General features: G+C 46.1%; 1 protein-coding gene across 1 annotated transcript in view; it reads left to right on the forward strand.

The window, feature by feature from the left end:
• Positions 1 to 15,227, forward strand: part of erich3 (glutamate-rich 3) — a 129,801-nt gene that overhangs the window by 1,457 nt on the left and 113,117 nt on the right. Inside the window, exon 2 of the mRNA XM_072512836.1 lies at positions 738 to 863. Within this exon, the coding sequence (XP_072368937.1) occupies positions 738 to 863 (126 nt within the window). The remainder of the gene's footprint in view (positions 1 to 737; positions 864 to 15,227) is intronic.

The raw sequence follows: 15,227 nt of genomic DNA on the forward strand, positions 1-15,227 counted from the left end.
GAGAATGTGGAACTCGCTCCCACAGGGAGTGGGAGAATGAGGGACTCACTCCCACAGGGAGTGGGGTGAATATGTGGACTCGCTCCATGGGGAGTGGGGAGAATGTGGGGCTCGCTCCCACAGGGAGTGGGAGAATGTGGACTCGCTCCACGAGGAGTGGGGAGAATGTGGACTCGCTCCACAGGGAGTGGGGAGAATGTGGGACTCGCTCCCACAGGGAATGGGGAGAATGTGGGACTCGCTCCCACAGGGAGTGGGGAGAATGTGGACTCGCTCCCATAGGGAGGGGGGAGAATGTGGAACTCGCTCCACAGGGAGTGGGGAGAATGTGGAACTCGCTCCCACAGGGAGTGGGGAGAATGTGGAACTCGCTCCCACAGGGAATGGGGAGAATGTGGGACTCGCTCCCATAGGGAGGGGGGAGAATGTGGAACTCGCTCCCACAGGGAGTGGTCGAGGTGAATAGTGTAGATACGTTGAAGCGGAAAGCTGGATAGTACATGAGGGAGAGAGGAGTAGAAGGAAATGCTGATAGTGAGGTGGGAGGAAGCTTGTGGGAGAAGATTAACTAACTGTTCCTGATTTGTAAGCATTATGTAAATTGTAATATATTTAATATTACCATTCCAGAACTCCACTTTGATCACATAAACGGCTTTAAAATCTTTGATTGGAATCAAACAGTTCTACTTTAGATGTTGCCTGACACGATTTTTAAATAATGCTCTCTTGTCCAGGTCACGAGGAATGGAAGGATAGTGTCGGAGAAAGAATATCGCCTCAACATTGTTCGGAAAGACCACCAGAAGTATGTGCGGGAGAGCTTGGCCCAGGCCATATTCCACAAGGTCCTCGATATGGAGGTACAATTTGAGCACACTGCTAGCCGAGGCCCAGTACTTAGAGACTAGACTGTTGATAGAGTTTGGTATACCATCCCCTTCACCCAGTATTGTGTGTGCTCGTTGACAGACTTTGGCTTCCAGTCCAACAAAGCTTTAATTTAAACATTTTAATGCTTGTGGTCAAGTTCCTTCATCGCCTTCCTCCTCCTTATCTCTCTGCTCTTATCCAGCCCCGCAATCCTCCAAAGTATCTGCACTCCTCCAATTCTGACCTCTACATGTCCTAATTGTAATCGCTCCACCATTGGCAGTTGTACCAGGATAATTTTCTGCTACAGTGTGTCCTAGAACCAACAGGTTATATTAGATTTAATAAGTAGTAATAGTCCAGATTTAGTTAACAGCTTAAGGGCACATTGACATTTAATAATAATAATAATCGCTTATTGTCACATGTAGGCTTCAATGAAGTTACAGTGAAAAGCCCCTAGTCGCCACATTCCGGCGCCTGTTCGGGGAGGCCAGTCCGGGAATTGAACCCGCGCTGCTGGCATTGTTCTGCATTTTAAGCCAGCTGTTCAGCCCACTGTGCCAAACCAGCCCCAAAATGTATCTGGGCGGCACGGTAGCAAAGTGGTTAGCACAGTTGTTTCACAGCTCCAGGGTCCCAGGTTCGATTCCCCGCTGGGTCACTGTCTGTGCGGAGTCTGCACGTTCTCCCTGTGTCTGCGTGGGTTTCCTCCGGGTGCTCCGGTTTCCTCCCACAAGTCCCAAAAGACGTGCTTGTTAGGTGAATTGGACATTCTGAATTCTTCCTCTGTGTACCCGAACAGGCGCCGGAATGTGGCGACTAGGGGATTTTCACAGTCACTTCATTGCAGTGTTAATGTAAGCCTACTTGTGACAATAAAGATTATTATTATGAGTTTCAGTGCTGTGTTTCCGAGGGAGAGGTGGGAATCATGATCCTGGATTTAGGTAAGGCTGGCTTCAATGGGATGAGACAGATAATACACAGTGAACGGAGTAAATCTGTTAATTATAAAACAACAGAAAATTAATTTATTGTGCTACAGAATCAATTTATACCCCCAAGGGGCAAATTATTTAGTTGCTGAAAAGTACAGACATGCAAACGAGAGATAAAGAGATAAAGGGGCTGGTTTAGCTCACTGGGCTAAATAGCTGGCTTTTAAAGCAGACCAAGGCAGGCCAGCAGCACGGTTCAATTCCCGTACCAGCCTCCCCGAACAGGCGCCGGAATCTGGCGACTAGGGGCTTTTCACAGTAACTTCATTGAAGCCTACTCGTGACAAGCGATTTTCATTTCAAGAACAATATACAAGTAGAAGTGATAATACATCAAATGCAAAACGTTGAATAGATTTTGATAAATGGAAAAGGTACAAAGAACAGCAAAGGGTGCTCAAAGGAAGGTCCTTGTCTGCTGATTTTACCCTGAGTCGGTTCCTTTTCTGTAGTCAGTGTTTTAGCTGAGTTAATTGGCTCCCTAAGCAGACAGCAAGAGCTACAAAAAGACAGTGTGCAAAGAAACGTTCTGTCTACACCTCCCGCTGCCTCAGGAAGGCAGACAGCATTATCAGAGACCCCCTCCCACCCAGGCTTTGCCCCCTCTTCCAGACCCTCCCATCACGCAGAATATACAGAATTCTGAAGACCCACACATCCAGATGTAGGAACAGATTCTTCCCCACAGCTACTAGACTCCTCAACGACTCTCCCTTGGACTGATCTGTACCCTGTAAGAACCCCTGTAATTCACAATGTCCTATGCTGCTCTTGCTCATGTATTTGCTTTGTTTGGCCCCTTGTTCCGCACTGTAACCAATCATTGTTTGACGATACAGTGAATGGTAGAACCCTCAAGTGTATTGACAGTCAGAGAGATCTTGGTGTATAGGTCCACGGGTCACTGAAAGGGGCAACACTGGTGGAGAAGATAGTCAAGAAGGCATACGGCATGCATGCCTTCATTGGCCGGGGCATTGATTACAGAAATTAGCAAGTCATGTTGCAGCTATATAGAACCTTTGTTAGGCCACACTTGGAGTATAGTGTTCAATTCTGGTCGCCACACTACCAGAAGGATGTGGAGGCTTTAGAGAGGGTGCAGAAGAGATTTACCAGAATGTTGCTTATGGAGGGCATTAGCTATGAGGAGAGGTTGAATAAACTTGGTTTGTTCTCATTGGAACGAAGGAGGTTGAGGGGCGACCTGATAGAGGTCGACAAAATTATGAGGGGCATAGACAGAGTGGATAGTCAGAGACTTTTTCCCAGGGTAGAGGGGTCAATTACTAGGGGGCATAGGTTTAAGGTGCGAGGGGCAAGGTTTAGAGTAGATGTACGAGGCAAGTTTTTTACATAGAGGGTAGTGGGTGCCTGGAACTCGCTGCCGGAGGAGGTGGTGGAAGCAGGGACGATAGTGACATTTAAGGGGCATCTTGACAAATACATGAATAGGATGGGAATAGAGGGATACGGACCCAGGAAGTGTAGAAGATTTTAGTTTAGACGGGCAGCGTGGCCGGCGCAGGCTTGGAGGGCCGAAGGGCCTGTTCCTGTGCTGTACTTTTTTTTGTTCTCTGATGTACCATTTGTCAATGTACTCTGTCGATTATTCTTCTTTTTGTCTACTGTGTACGTTCCCTTGGCCGCAGAAAAATACTTCTCACTGTACTTCAGTACATGTGACAAATCAAATCAAAGGGATATCTTAGGAAAGAAAGGATCAGAAGCAAAATGGGCCCCTTTAAGGCTGGTGATGGCAAGATTATCATGGAAAATAAAGAAATGGTAGTCAAGTCGAATATTTCCTCAGTATTTTCAGTGGAAGAAGAGGTCAACAAACCAGATATCCAAAGGACATAATTATTAACTCAGGACAGGGGCTGACCACATTTTATGTAAACAAAGTAATGAAGAAAATGATGGCACTGCGCGACAAATCCACAGAGCCAGATGATTCTCCGTGTCAGGGTTTTAGGAAAGGAGATGAAAAACTGCAGATATCCCAATTCTAATCTTCCAAAGCGTTCTCGATTCAGGAACTGCTCTTTAAGATTGGAAGATTCAATTTGTCATTTCAGTATTTAAGAAAGGCGAAAGAGAGACCATGAAATCATAAATCAGTAACCCCAACCTCTGTGGTCAGGAAATTACTAGAGTCTATAATAATTAAGGGTAGTAACTGATGAGAGTTTCAGCTAATCAGAGAGCTGGCATGGATTTGTAAAGTAAGTAATTAAATAAAGTCACCACAGTACCAGATGACCATGGGCTGCTTTCCGCTTTGAGGAGGAGAGCTGATTGGTGGTGCTTTAACCTGAGGATCACCACACCTCGAACAAGGTTGAGAAGGCAGAGCCTTCATGAATAACCTCAGCCGGTGCGGGAATTGAACGCATGCTGCTGGCCTCGCTCTGCGTCACAAACAAGCTGTCCAGCCTGAGGAGCTAACCTATGGTTAAAAGCAAATTACTGCGGATGCTGGAATCTGAAACCAAAAGAGAAAATGCTGGAAAATCTCAGCACATCTGGCCGCATCTGGAAGGAGAGAAAAGAGCTAACGTTTCGAGTCCAGATGACCCTTTGTCTAAGCTTTGGTGGGAGGAAACCGGAGCACCCGGAGGAAACCCACAAAGCCACAGCGAGAAAGTGCAAAATCCACACAGTCACCCAAGACCAGAATTGAACCTGGGATCCTGGAGCCGTGAAGCAACAGTGCGAGCCACTGTGCCACCCATACATTTCTTTTTTATCATTTGAAATAACATTTATTAGCTTTTGTGGGAAGGAAAATGAACATTTTACATGGAGCTGTGGGGCTTGAAAACAAAGGCAGAAACAAAAACCTTTGGCAATGGATTTAATGCGTATTATGATGCGTTACTCCATTACTGTAAGCATTGAAAGGAAATATTTACAGAATTGAAAACCCTCTAATTCAAGAATAGCACCTTTTTGAACAAGGATCTAAATTAACCTTAATAAATATGTGTAATAAAGTTCCTTTTATATTACTGGAATAGTTATTAACAGGCACTAGTGGAACAAAAACTTACAATTCACAATATATAATACATTTAAAGACTTGTTAACTTGATCAAAAGGAAAAAATGACTCTAGGAACAAGGAATGAAACTTGTAAAAAAAAAAAGCAGCCAAGACAAATTTAGGATTTTTTGTATTCAATTTGTTCTCCTTTTACATCATCAGAAATCAGCTGGTAAACGTAAGTGACTACTGTAGACGCTTGAATGTCCATCAATACGAATGAAGGGATGATATTACTTTCCAGTGCATTGCATGCGCCTGTGGCAGAGCCTGTGTTAATATAGAACTAGCTCTCCTGCTCAAAGGCTCCAAACTTCAAATGAATGGCAGAGGAGACTCGAAGGGCTGAATGGACTCCTGCTTCTATTTTCTATGTTTCTATGTTTCACACCTGGTCACCTTTGAAAAATTCAATCAAGTTGGTCAGACATGACCTCCCCGTAACAAAACCATGCTGACTGTTCCTGATTAATCCCAGACTCTCAAAATGCAGATTAATTCTGTCCTTCAGAATTGCTTCCAATAGTTTCCCCACCACTGAGGTTAGATTGACTGGCCCCACAAAGGTCCTGTGTTGGAGCCTCAACTAATAATGAATTTATTAACAATTGAGATGATGGAATAGAAAGCCACATATCCAAGCCTTCCAATGACACAAAGATCGGCGATATTATCAGCAGTGTGGATAGAAGCATAATCACAGAGATATCGACAGATCCAGTAAATGGACAAAGCTGCGGCAAATGGATTTCACTGTAGACAAGCGTCAGGTCATCCAGATTGTCTGTAAACAGGTTTAACATGGGACTTTATAAATGGTGAAAAACTAGAAACAGCAGCGTTCCAAAGAGGCTCTTGGACCCAGGTAAACAGCATTAAAATGTCATCAACACATCAGAAAATAATCAGAAGAGGCGAATGGAATGTGGGCCTCTCTACCTCGAGGACTAGAATACAAGGGAGCGGAGGATTGCGACAGCTTCACAAAGCGCTGGGTAGACCACATCTGGAGAGCGGCTCTGGGCACCAAATCTTCGGAAAGGCATCTTGGCTCAACAGGGAGAGTGCAAATTAGATTTACTAGAATGATAACTGATTCCAGAGCGAGTATTTTCCAGCCCCCTCAGGCTTGTGGGATCTCCAGTCTCGCCAATGTGAACGGAGATTTCAAATGCGCCGCCTGCAGCGAGGGATGTGGGGTGCTGGAAAATGACAATCAAAGTGTTAAATTACAGGAGAGATGCACAAATTTGAGCTGTATTTTCTTGAATTTAGCAAATTGAGTGCTGAATCACATACTTAGAGATGTACATAGAACATAGGAGCAGGAGGAGGCCTTTTGGCCCTTCGAGCCTGCTCCGCCATTCATCACGATTATTATCATAGATGATCATAGATTATCATAGAATTTACAGTGCAGAAGGAGGCCATTTGGCCCATCGAGTTTGCACCGGCTCTTGGAAAGAGCACCCTACCCAAGGTCCACACCTCCACCCTATCCCCATAACCCAGTAGCCCCACCCAACACGAAGGGCAATTTTGGACACGGGCAATTTAGCATGGCCAATCCACCTAACCTGCACATCTTTGGACTGTGGGAGGAAACCGGAGCACCCGGAGGAAACCCACGCACACACGGGGAGGATGTGCAGACTCCGCACAGACAGTGACCCAAGCCGGGAATCGAACCTGGGACTCTGGAGCTGTGAAGCAATTGTGCTATCCACAATGCTGCCGTGCTGCCCTTCCAACTCAATAGCCTAATCCTGCTTTCTCCCCATTGATCCCATTCTTCCCAAGTGCTATATCCAGCCGCCTCTTGAATATATTCAATGTTTTAGCATCAACTACTTCCTGTGGTAATGAATTCCACAGGCTCACCACTCTTTGAGTGAAGAAATGTCTCCTTATCTCTGTCCGAAATGGTTTACCCTGAATCCTCAGACTGTGACCCCTGGTTCTGGACACACCCATCATTGGTAACATCTTCCCTACATCTACCAATTAATCAACGTTTTTAAGATGTTAAGGGAACTGATGGGGTGCGTCGAGTGAAACTATATTGGCTAGTTAGGGAATTGGATTTAAACTCAGCAAAGGTGATGGGGGATATGGAGAAAGTCTGGGGAATTAATAATAGGAAAAAAGGAAATGAAACATTGAATAGATATTCTGTGTCTGTAGAAGTTGTCACTGTAGAAGACATAGATACCATCCCAGATGAAGACAGATACCATCCCAGATGAAGACAGATACCATCCCAGATGAAGACAGATACCATCCCAGATGAGAGGAAGGGAGGAATTTTAAAAAATTACAATCACCAGGAAAAATGTGCTGAGAAAACTATTAGAACTAAAAGCTTGACAGGAGCTGATGGACTTCATCCTAGGGTCTTAAAAGAAGTAACTGAGATAGTCGATGCATTGGTCATAATTTTCCATAATTCTCTCAATTCTGGAACGCTCCCATCAGTTTGGAAAATAAGATTTATTTTTTATTATCGCAGGCTTGCCAGCATTTATTGCCCATCCCTAATTGCCCTTGATGGGCCAGTTAGGCATCAGCCTGTGGGTCTGGAGTCACATGTAGGCCAGACCAGGTAAGGACAGCAGATTTCCCCTTCCCTAAAGGACATTAGTGAACCAGATGGGTTGTTTTGACAATCGACAATGATTGGTCGTTATTAGACTTTTAATTCCAGATTTTTTATTGAATTCAAATTTCACTTTCTGTCGTGGGGGGATTTGAACCTGGGATCCCAGAGCACTACTCAGGACCTCTGGTTTACTAGTCCAGTGACAATACCACTACGCCATTGCCCCAAGTAACTCCTCTGTTCAAGAAAGGAGGGAAATTGAAAGCAGGAGACTAGAGGCCGATTAGTCTAGTATCTGTCATGGGGAAAATACTAGAATCTATTATCATAGAATCCCTACAATGCAGAAGGAGACCATCTGGCCCATCGAGTGTGCACCAACCCTTTGAATGAGCACTCTGCCCATGTCCACCCCGCCCTATCCCCGTAGTCTAGCCTGCACATTCCTGGACACTCGGGGTCAATTTAGGATGGCCAATCCACCTAATCCACACGTCTTTGGACTATAGTGGAGCACTTAGAAAATCCCAATGCAATCAGGCAGGGTGAACATGGTTTTGTTAAAGGAAAATCATGTTTAACTAATATATTCAACTAATATATTCAAGTTCTTTTAAGGAAGTAATAAGCAATATTGTTAAAGGGGATCCTGTAGATGTGGTGTACTTGCATTTCCAAAAGGTGTTTGATAAGGTGCCACATCACAGCATACTATCCTTAAGAGCTCACGGTGGAGGGTGTAACATATTAGCATGGATCGAGGATTGGCTAACTGAAGAAGAGAGTAGGGACAAGGGAGTCATTTCCAGGGTGGCACGCTGTAGAATCTATCTAATTTTGGAAGATGACCACCAAAGCATCCAGTATCTCTCCAGCCACTTATTTAACACTCTGGGATGTAGATCATCAGGTCCAGGGGATTTGTCAACTTTCACTCCCATTAATTTCTCCTGTATTACTTTTTTTCTTAATTCTAATTACTTTCAATTCCTCATTCTTGCTCATCCCTTGGTTCTCTAATATTTTTGGGAGGTCTTTTGTATCTTCCTTCATGAATACAGACACTTGTCTAGTTTCTCTGCCATTTCCTTATTTCCCATTAGAAATTCTCCTGTTGGACGTCCAGTGGTGGTCATGGGGTGAGTGGCCGCACATAAGGTGGTCCTGCCTGAGGGTTGATTTTATGGCCCTTTCTGCCCGTATTGCGAAGGTTGTGCAGGTGGAAAAGTGGTGCAGGAGAACTATTCAGATGAGAGATGTCGAACAGTCCTCAAACGAGGAGTGTGTCGAATAAGGCACTCTTCAGACTCTAAGGGCGCACATGGTGCAGGAGGGGTGTCATCATAGATTATCATAGAATTTACAGTGCAGAAGGAGGCCATTTGGCCCATCGAGTCTGCACCGGCTCTTGGAAAGAGCACCCTACCCAAGGTCAACACTTCCACCCTATCCCCATAACCCAGTAACCCCACCCAACACTAAGGGCAATTTTGGACACTAAGGGCAATTTATCATGGCCAATCCACCTAACCTGCACATCTTTGGCCTGTGGGAGGAAACCGGAGCACCCGGAGGAAACCCACGCACACACGGGGAGGGTGTGCAGACTCCGCACAGACAGTGACCCAAGCCGGAATCGAACCTGGGACCCTGGATCTGTGAAGCAATTGTGCTATCCACAATGCTACCGTGCTGCCCCGTACCTTAAAGGTACTCATGTGAGAGTACCTTTAAGAAATGGATGTTTAAGCAATGTACCTTTAAGGAATGGAGTTGATCATATTACTGAAGTGATGTCACAGGGGGGGGGGGGGGGGGGAGCTGAGCTCACTTCTGCTTTTGGTTTCAGTTTGAAAAAGCAGCTTGTGTGTGCCTGTGTGTTTCCAGAGAGCTGCAGGAAGAAAAGCAAGGTGCTGGAGCTGAAGTCAACCAAGCTGATATATCTCTGCCATCCAACAGAAAATATATATATTCTGTGACCTGGTGTGTTACTGTTTTGAAGGTTTGAAGCCTTTTGGATGTTTGAAGGAACATTTTGAGGGATTATTTAGAGTTGTAATATTTTCAGGGTTATCTTTGAAGTAAGGGGTGTTAAGAGATCCAATGTTTATTTAGAAGGTTAAGTTGAGTCCATGGAATAAACATTGTTTTGTGTTAAAAACCACGTGTCCATAACGAATATCACACCTGGGGAACAAGCCGTGTGCTTCAAAAGCAACAATCCATTAAAGGGAGAGGTTGGTTGAACTCCATGATACATTTTGGGGTTCTGAAAACACCTCGCCCGTAACAGGGGCAAACATGGTGGCAGGACGTGTGGTGCCGTTGCCCACTCGGGTCCACTGACGGGTTGGTGGAGGTCCTAGCGACTGAATTTAAAAAGCAAAGGCAGCAGTCACTGAGGACTTGGCAAAGGCAACTGAACCAATTCGAGCAGCCCTGGAAAGGGCGGAGCAGCGGTTCGAGGTGCAGAATGCATTGATCCAGAAAATGGAGGAGCCGGTTACCGTCCTTGAGGATCAGATCGCCTCCTTGGAGGCAGAGGTGTTGATGATGTCGGAGAGGCAAAAAATGATGAGGGCCAAGATTGATGACTTAGAGAACAGCTCCAGGCGACAGAACTTGAGGATTGTGGGGTAGCCCGAGGCTATAGGAGGGAGGGAGGGCCACAGAATATGTCGAAAAGGTGTTTGAGCAGTTGGTGGGGGAGGGGGTCTTTGACCGGCCTCCTGGTGTGGCCCGGGCCCATCGGTCGCTGAGAAAGAAGCCGAGAGCTGGGCAGCCGTCTCGGGGGATCATGGTACGGCTCCAGGGATACCTGGACAAAGAAAATGCAGGAGTGCAACTGGGAGCCACACAGTCGGAATCTACCAGGACCTGGGAATGGAACTGACAACAGGTAGGGCCGGGTTTAACGAGGCCCAGGCTGCTCTTTTTGGGAGCAAGGTGAGGTTTGGAAGTATGTACCCGGCTGTGGGTCACACACGGGAGTAGAGTGCGTCACTTCGATACGCCAGAGGAGGCGCAAAACAGAAAATGGATAATGTGCGAGAGTGGAAGGTTGGAGGGAGTTCCTGTGGTGTTAGCGAATGTGTGTGCTACTAATTGGGATGATACAGAGTTCATTAAGAAGGTGATGCCGATGGTCCCAGATTTAGATACACATCGGTTGATTATGGGGAGGGTGTTTTAATTGTGTGCTCGACCCCAGGCTGATGGGTTGTGCCCCAAATCTCTGAAGGTACTGGGGGTGGCAACGGAGTTGTTTGGGTTTATGGAACAGAGAGGGGGTGTGGATGTTTAGACATCTGAGAGAGAGAAGGAGTTCTCCTTTTTCTCGCATGTGCATTGAGTTTACTCCCGCATTGACTTTTTCATTATGGGTAAGCAGTGCTCCCAGAGGTGGTAGGATCAGAATACTCGTTTGCACTGAGTGCTGAATTTTCAATAAGCTTTAAACAGGCTTCTACTTGTAGGCACTTGCAGATGGAGCTTGTTAATTAGTTAATTGGATTAGGCCAGTTTTCAGAGGCTAGATTCACAGTATAAAAGTGATCCCCTACAGTGCAGACTTTGTTTGCACTGAGTGCTGAATTTGGTGCATTTGAGTGCGATAGTGAGAGTTTGGTGACCGAGGGAGTATAAGGCTTCATTTTTATCTAAAGTTTAGTCTTTCTTTTATTTAGTTAATTAACTTAAAAGTTGCTGTTTGGTTTAGAAGAAGGTGAATTTTCAATAAGCTTTAAACAGGCTTCTACTTGTAGGCACTTGCAGCTGGAGCTTGTGAATTAGTTAATTGGATTAGGCCAGTTTTCAGAGGCTAGATTCACAGTATAAAAGTGATCCCCTACAGTGCAGACTTTGTTTGCACTGAGTGCTGAATTTGGTGCATTTGAGGCGATAGTGAGAGTTTGGTGACCGAGGGAGTTAGGTGAGGAGGGAGTAAGGTGCTCCTTTCATTTTGTTTCTGACATTTCCGCAAAGAGTGCGAAGAGAGCCAGGAGTTTACAGGAAGTGTAGCTGACTGGGAGCAGAGTCGGAGGGCGGAGATCTAGTTAGTCCACACGGCAGCTATATTCTGTAAGGTAAGAGGCAATGGAGGCTAGGCCAGTTACATGCTCCTCCTGTAGGATGTGGGTGGTGAGGGATACCACCGGTGTCCCCACTGACTATACCTGCGGGAAGTGCACCCAACTTCAGCTCCTCAAAGACCGTGTTAGGGAACTGGAGCTGAAGCTGGATGAACTTCGGATCATCCGGGAGGCAGAGGGGGTGATTGAGAAGAGTTACAAGGAGGTAACCACACCCAAGGTACAGGACAAGAATAGCTGGGTTACAGTCAGGGGGAAAAAAACAAACAGGCAGAAAGTGCAGGGATCCCTCGTGGCCGTTCCCCTTCAAAACAAGTATACCATTTTGGATGCTGTTGGGGGGGGATGACCTACCTGGGGAAGGCCCTAGCGGCCAGGTCTCTGGCACTGAGTCTGGCTCTGGGGCTCAGAAGGGAAGGGGGGAGAATAGAAAAGCAATAGTTGTAGGAGATTCAATGGTTAGGGGAATAGATAGGAGATTCTGTGGTCGCGAGCGAGACTCCCGGAAGGTATGTTGCCTCCCGGGTGCCAGGGCCAGGGATGTCTCGGATCGTGTCTTCAGGATCCTTAAGGGGGAGGGTGAGCAGCCAGAAGTCGTGGTGCACATTGGTACCAACGACATAGGTAGGAAAAGGGGTGTGGAGGTAATAAACAAGTTTAGGGAGTTAGGCTGGAAGTTGAAAGCCAGGACAGACAGAGTTGTCATCTCTGGTTTGTTGCCGGTGCCACGTGATAGCGAGGCTAGGAATAGGGAGAGAGTGCAGTTGAACACGTGGCTGCAGGAATGGTGTAGGAGGGAGGGCTTCAGGTATTTGGATAATTGGAGCGCATTCTGGGGAAGGTGGGACCTGTACAAGCAGGACGGGTTGCATCTGAACCAGAGGGGCACCAATATCCTGGGAGGGAGGTTTTCTAGTACTCTTTGGGAGGGTTTAAACTAATTTGGCAGGGGAATGGGAACCGGATTTGTAGTCCAGCAACTAAGGTAGCCGATATTCAGGACGCCAAAGCGTGTAATGAGGCAGTGGGGAAGGGAACACTGACAAAGGAGAGTACTTGCAGGCACGGAGATGGGTTGAAGTGTGTATACTTCAACGCAAGAAGCATCCGGAATAAGGTGGGTGAACTTAAGGCATGGATCGGTACTTAGGACTACGATGTGGTGGCCATCACGGAAACTTGGATAGAAGAGGGGCAGAAATGGTTGTTGGATGTCCCTGGTTATAGATGTTTCAATAAGATTAGGGAGGGTGGTAAAAGAGGTGGGGGGGGGGGGGGTGGCATTATTAATTAGAGATAGTATAACAGCTGCAGAAAGGCAGTTCGAGGAGTATCACCCTATTGAGGTAGTATGGGTTGAAGTCAGAAATAGGAAAGGAGCAGTCACCTTGTTAGGAGTTTTCTATAGGCCCCCCAATAGTAGCAGAGATGTGGAGGAACAGATTGGGAAACAGATTTTGGAAAGGTGCAGAAGTCATAGGGTAGTAGTCATGGGCGACTTTAACTTCCCAAATATTGAGTGGAAACTCTTTAGATCAAATAGTTTGGATGGGGTGGTGTTTGTGCAGTGTGTCCAGGAAGCTTTTCTAACACAATATGTAGATTGTCCGACCAGAGGAGGGGCAATATTGGATTGAGTACTGGGTAATGAACCAGGGCAATTGATAGATTTGTTAGTGGGGGAGCATTTTGGAGATAGTGACCACAATTCTGTGACTTTCACTTTAGTAATGGAGAGGGATAGGTACGTGCAACAGGGCAAGGTTTACAATTGGGGGAAGGGTAAATACGATGTTGTCAGACAAGAATTGAAGTGCATAAGTTGGGAACATAGGCTGGCAGGGAAGGACACAAGTGAAATGTGGAACTTGTTCAAGGAACAGGTGCTACGTGTCCTTGATATGTATGTCCCTGTCAGGCAGGGAAGAGATGGTCGAGTGAGGGAACCATGGTTGACAAGAGAGGTTGAATGTCTTGTTAAGAGGAAAAAGGTGACTTATGTAAGGCTGAGGAAACAAGGTTCAGACAGGGCATTGGAGGGATACAAGATAGCCAGGAGGGAACTGAAGAAAGGGATTAGGAGAGCTAAGAGAGGGCATGAACAATCTTTGGCGGGTAGGATCAAGGAAAACCCCAAGGCCTTTTACACATATGTGAGGAATATGAGAATGACTAGAGCGAGGGTAGGTCCGATCAAGGACAGTAGCGGGAGATTGTGTATTGAGTCTGAAGAGATAGGCGAGGTCTTGAACGAGTACTTTTCTTCTGTATTTACAAATGAGAGGGGCGATATTGTTGGAGAGGACAGTGTGAAACAGATTGGTAAGCTCGAGGAAATACTTGTTCGGAAGGAAAATGTGTTGGGCATTTAAAAAAACTTGAGGATAGACAAGTCCCCCGGCCTGACGGGATATATCCAAGGATTCTATGGGAAGCAAGAGATGAAATTGCAGAGCCGTTGGCAATGATCTTTTCGTTCTCACTGTCAACAGGGGTGGTACCAGGGGATTGGAGAGTGGCGAATGTCGTGCCCCTGTTCAAAAAAGGGACTAGGGATAACCCTGGGAATTACAGGCCAGTTAGTCTTACTTCGGTGGTAGGCAAAGTAATGGAAAGAGTACTGAAGGATAGGATTTCTGAGCATCTGGAAAGACACTGCTTGATTAGGGATAGTCAGCACGGATTTGTGAGGGGTAGGTCTTGCCTTACAAATCTTATTGAATTCTTTGAGGAGGTGACCAAGCATGTGGATGAAGGTAAAGCAGTGGATGTAGTGTACATGGATTTTAGTAAGGCATTTGATAAAGTTCCCCATGGTAGGCTTATGCAGAAAGTAAGGAGGCATGGGATAGTGGGAAATTTGGCCAGTTGGATAACGAACTGGCTAACCGATAGAAGTCAGAGAGTGGTGGTGGATGGCAAATATTCAGCCTGGATCCCAGTTACCAGTGGCGTACCGCAGGGATCAGTTCTGGGTCCTCTGCTGTTTGTGATTTTCATTAATGACTTGGATGAGGGAGTTGAAGGGTGGGTCAGTAAATTTGCAGATGATACGAAGATTGGTGGAGTTGTGGTTAGTAAGGAGGGCTGTTGTCGGCTGCAAAGAGACATAGATAGGATGCAGAGCTGGGCTGAGAAGTGGCAGATGGAGTTTAACCCTGAAAAGTGTGAGGTTGTCCATTTTGGAAGGACAAATATGAATGCGGAATATAGGGTTAACGGTAGAGTTCTTGGCAATGTGGAGGAGCAGAGAGATCTTGGGGTCTATGTTCATACATCTTTGAAAGTTGCCACTCAAGTGGATAGAGCTGTGAAGAAGGCCTATGGTGTGCTCGCGTTCATTAACAGAGGGATTGAATTTAAGAGCCGTGAGGTGATGATGCAGCTGTACAAAACTTTGGTAAGGCCACATTTGGAGTATTGTGTACAGTTTTGGTCGCCTCATTTTAGGAAGGATGTGGAAGCTTTGGAAAAGGTGCAAAGAAGATTTACCAGGATGTTGCCTGGAATGGAGAGTAGGTCTTACGAGGAAAGGTTGAGGGTGCTAGGCCTTTTCTCATTAGAACGGAGAAGGATGAGGGGCGACTTGATAGAGGTTTATAAGATGATCAGGGG

Source organism: Scyliorhinus torazame, chromosome 7, assembly GCF_047496885.1.
Source record: "Scyliorhinus torazame isolate Kashiwa2021f chromosome 7, sScyTor2.1, whole genome shotgun sequence".
NCBI classification, from domain to species: Eukaryota; Metazoa; Chordata; class Chondrichthyes; order Carcharhiniformes; family Scyliorhinidae; genus Scyliorhinus; species Scyliorhinus torazame.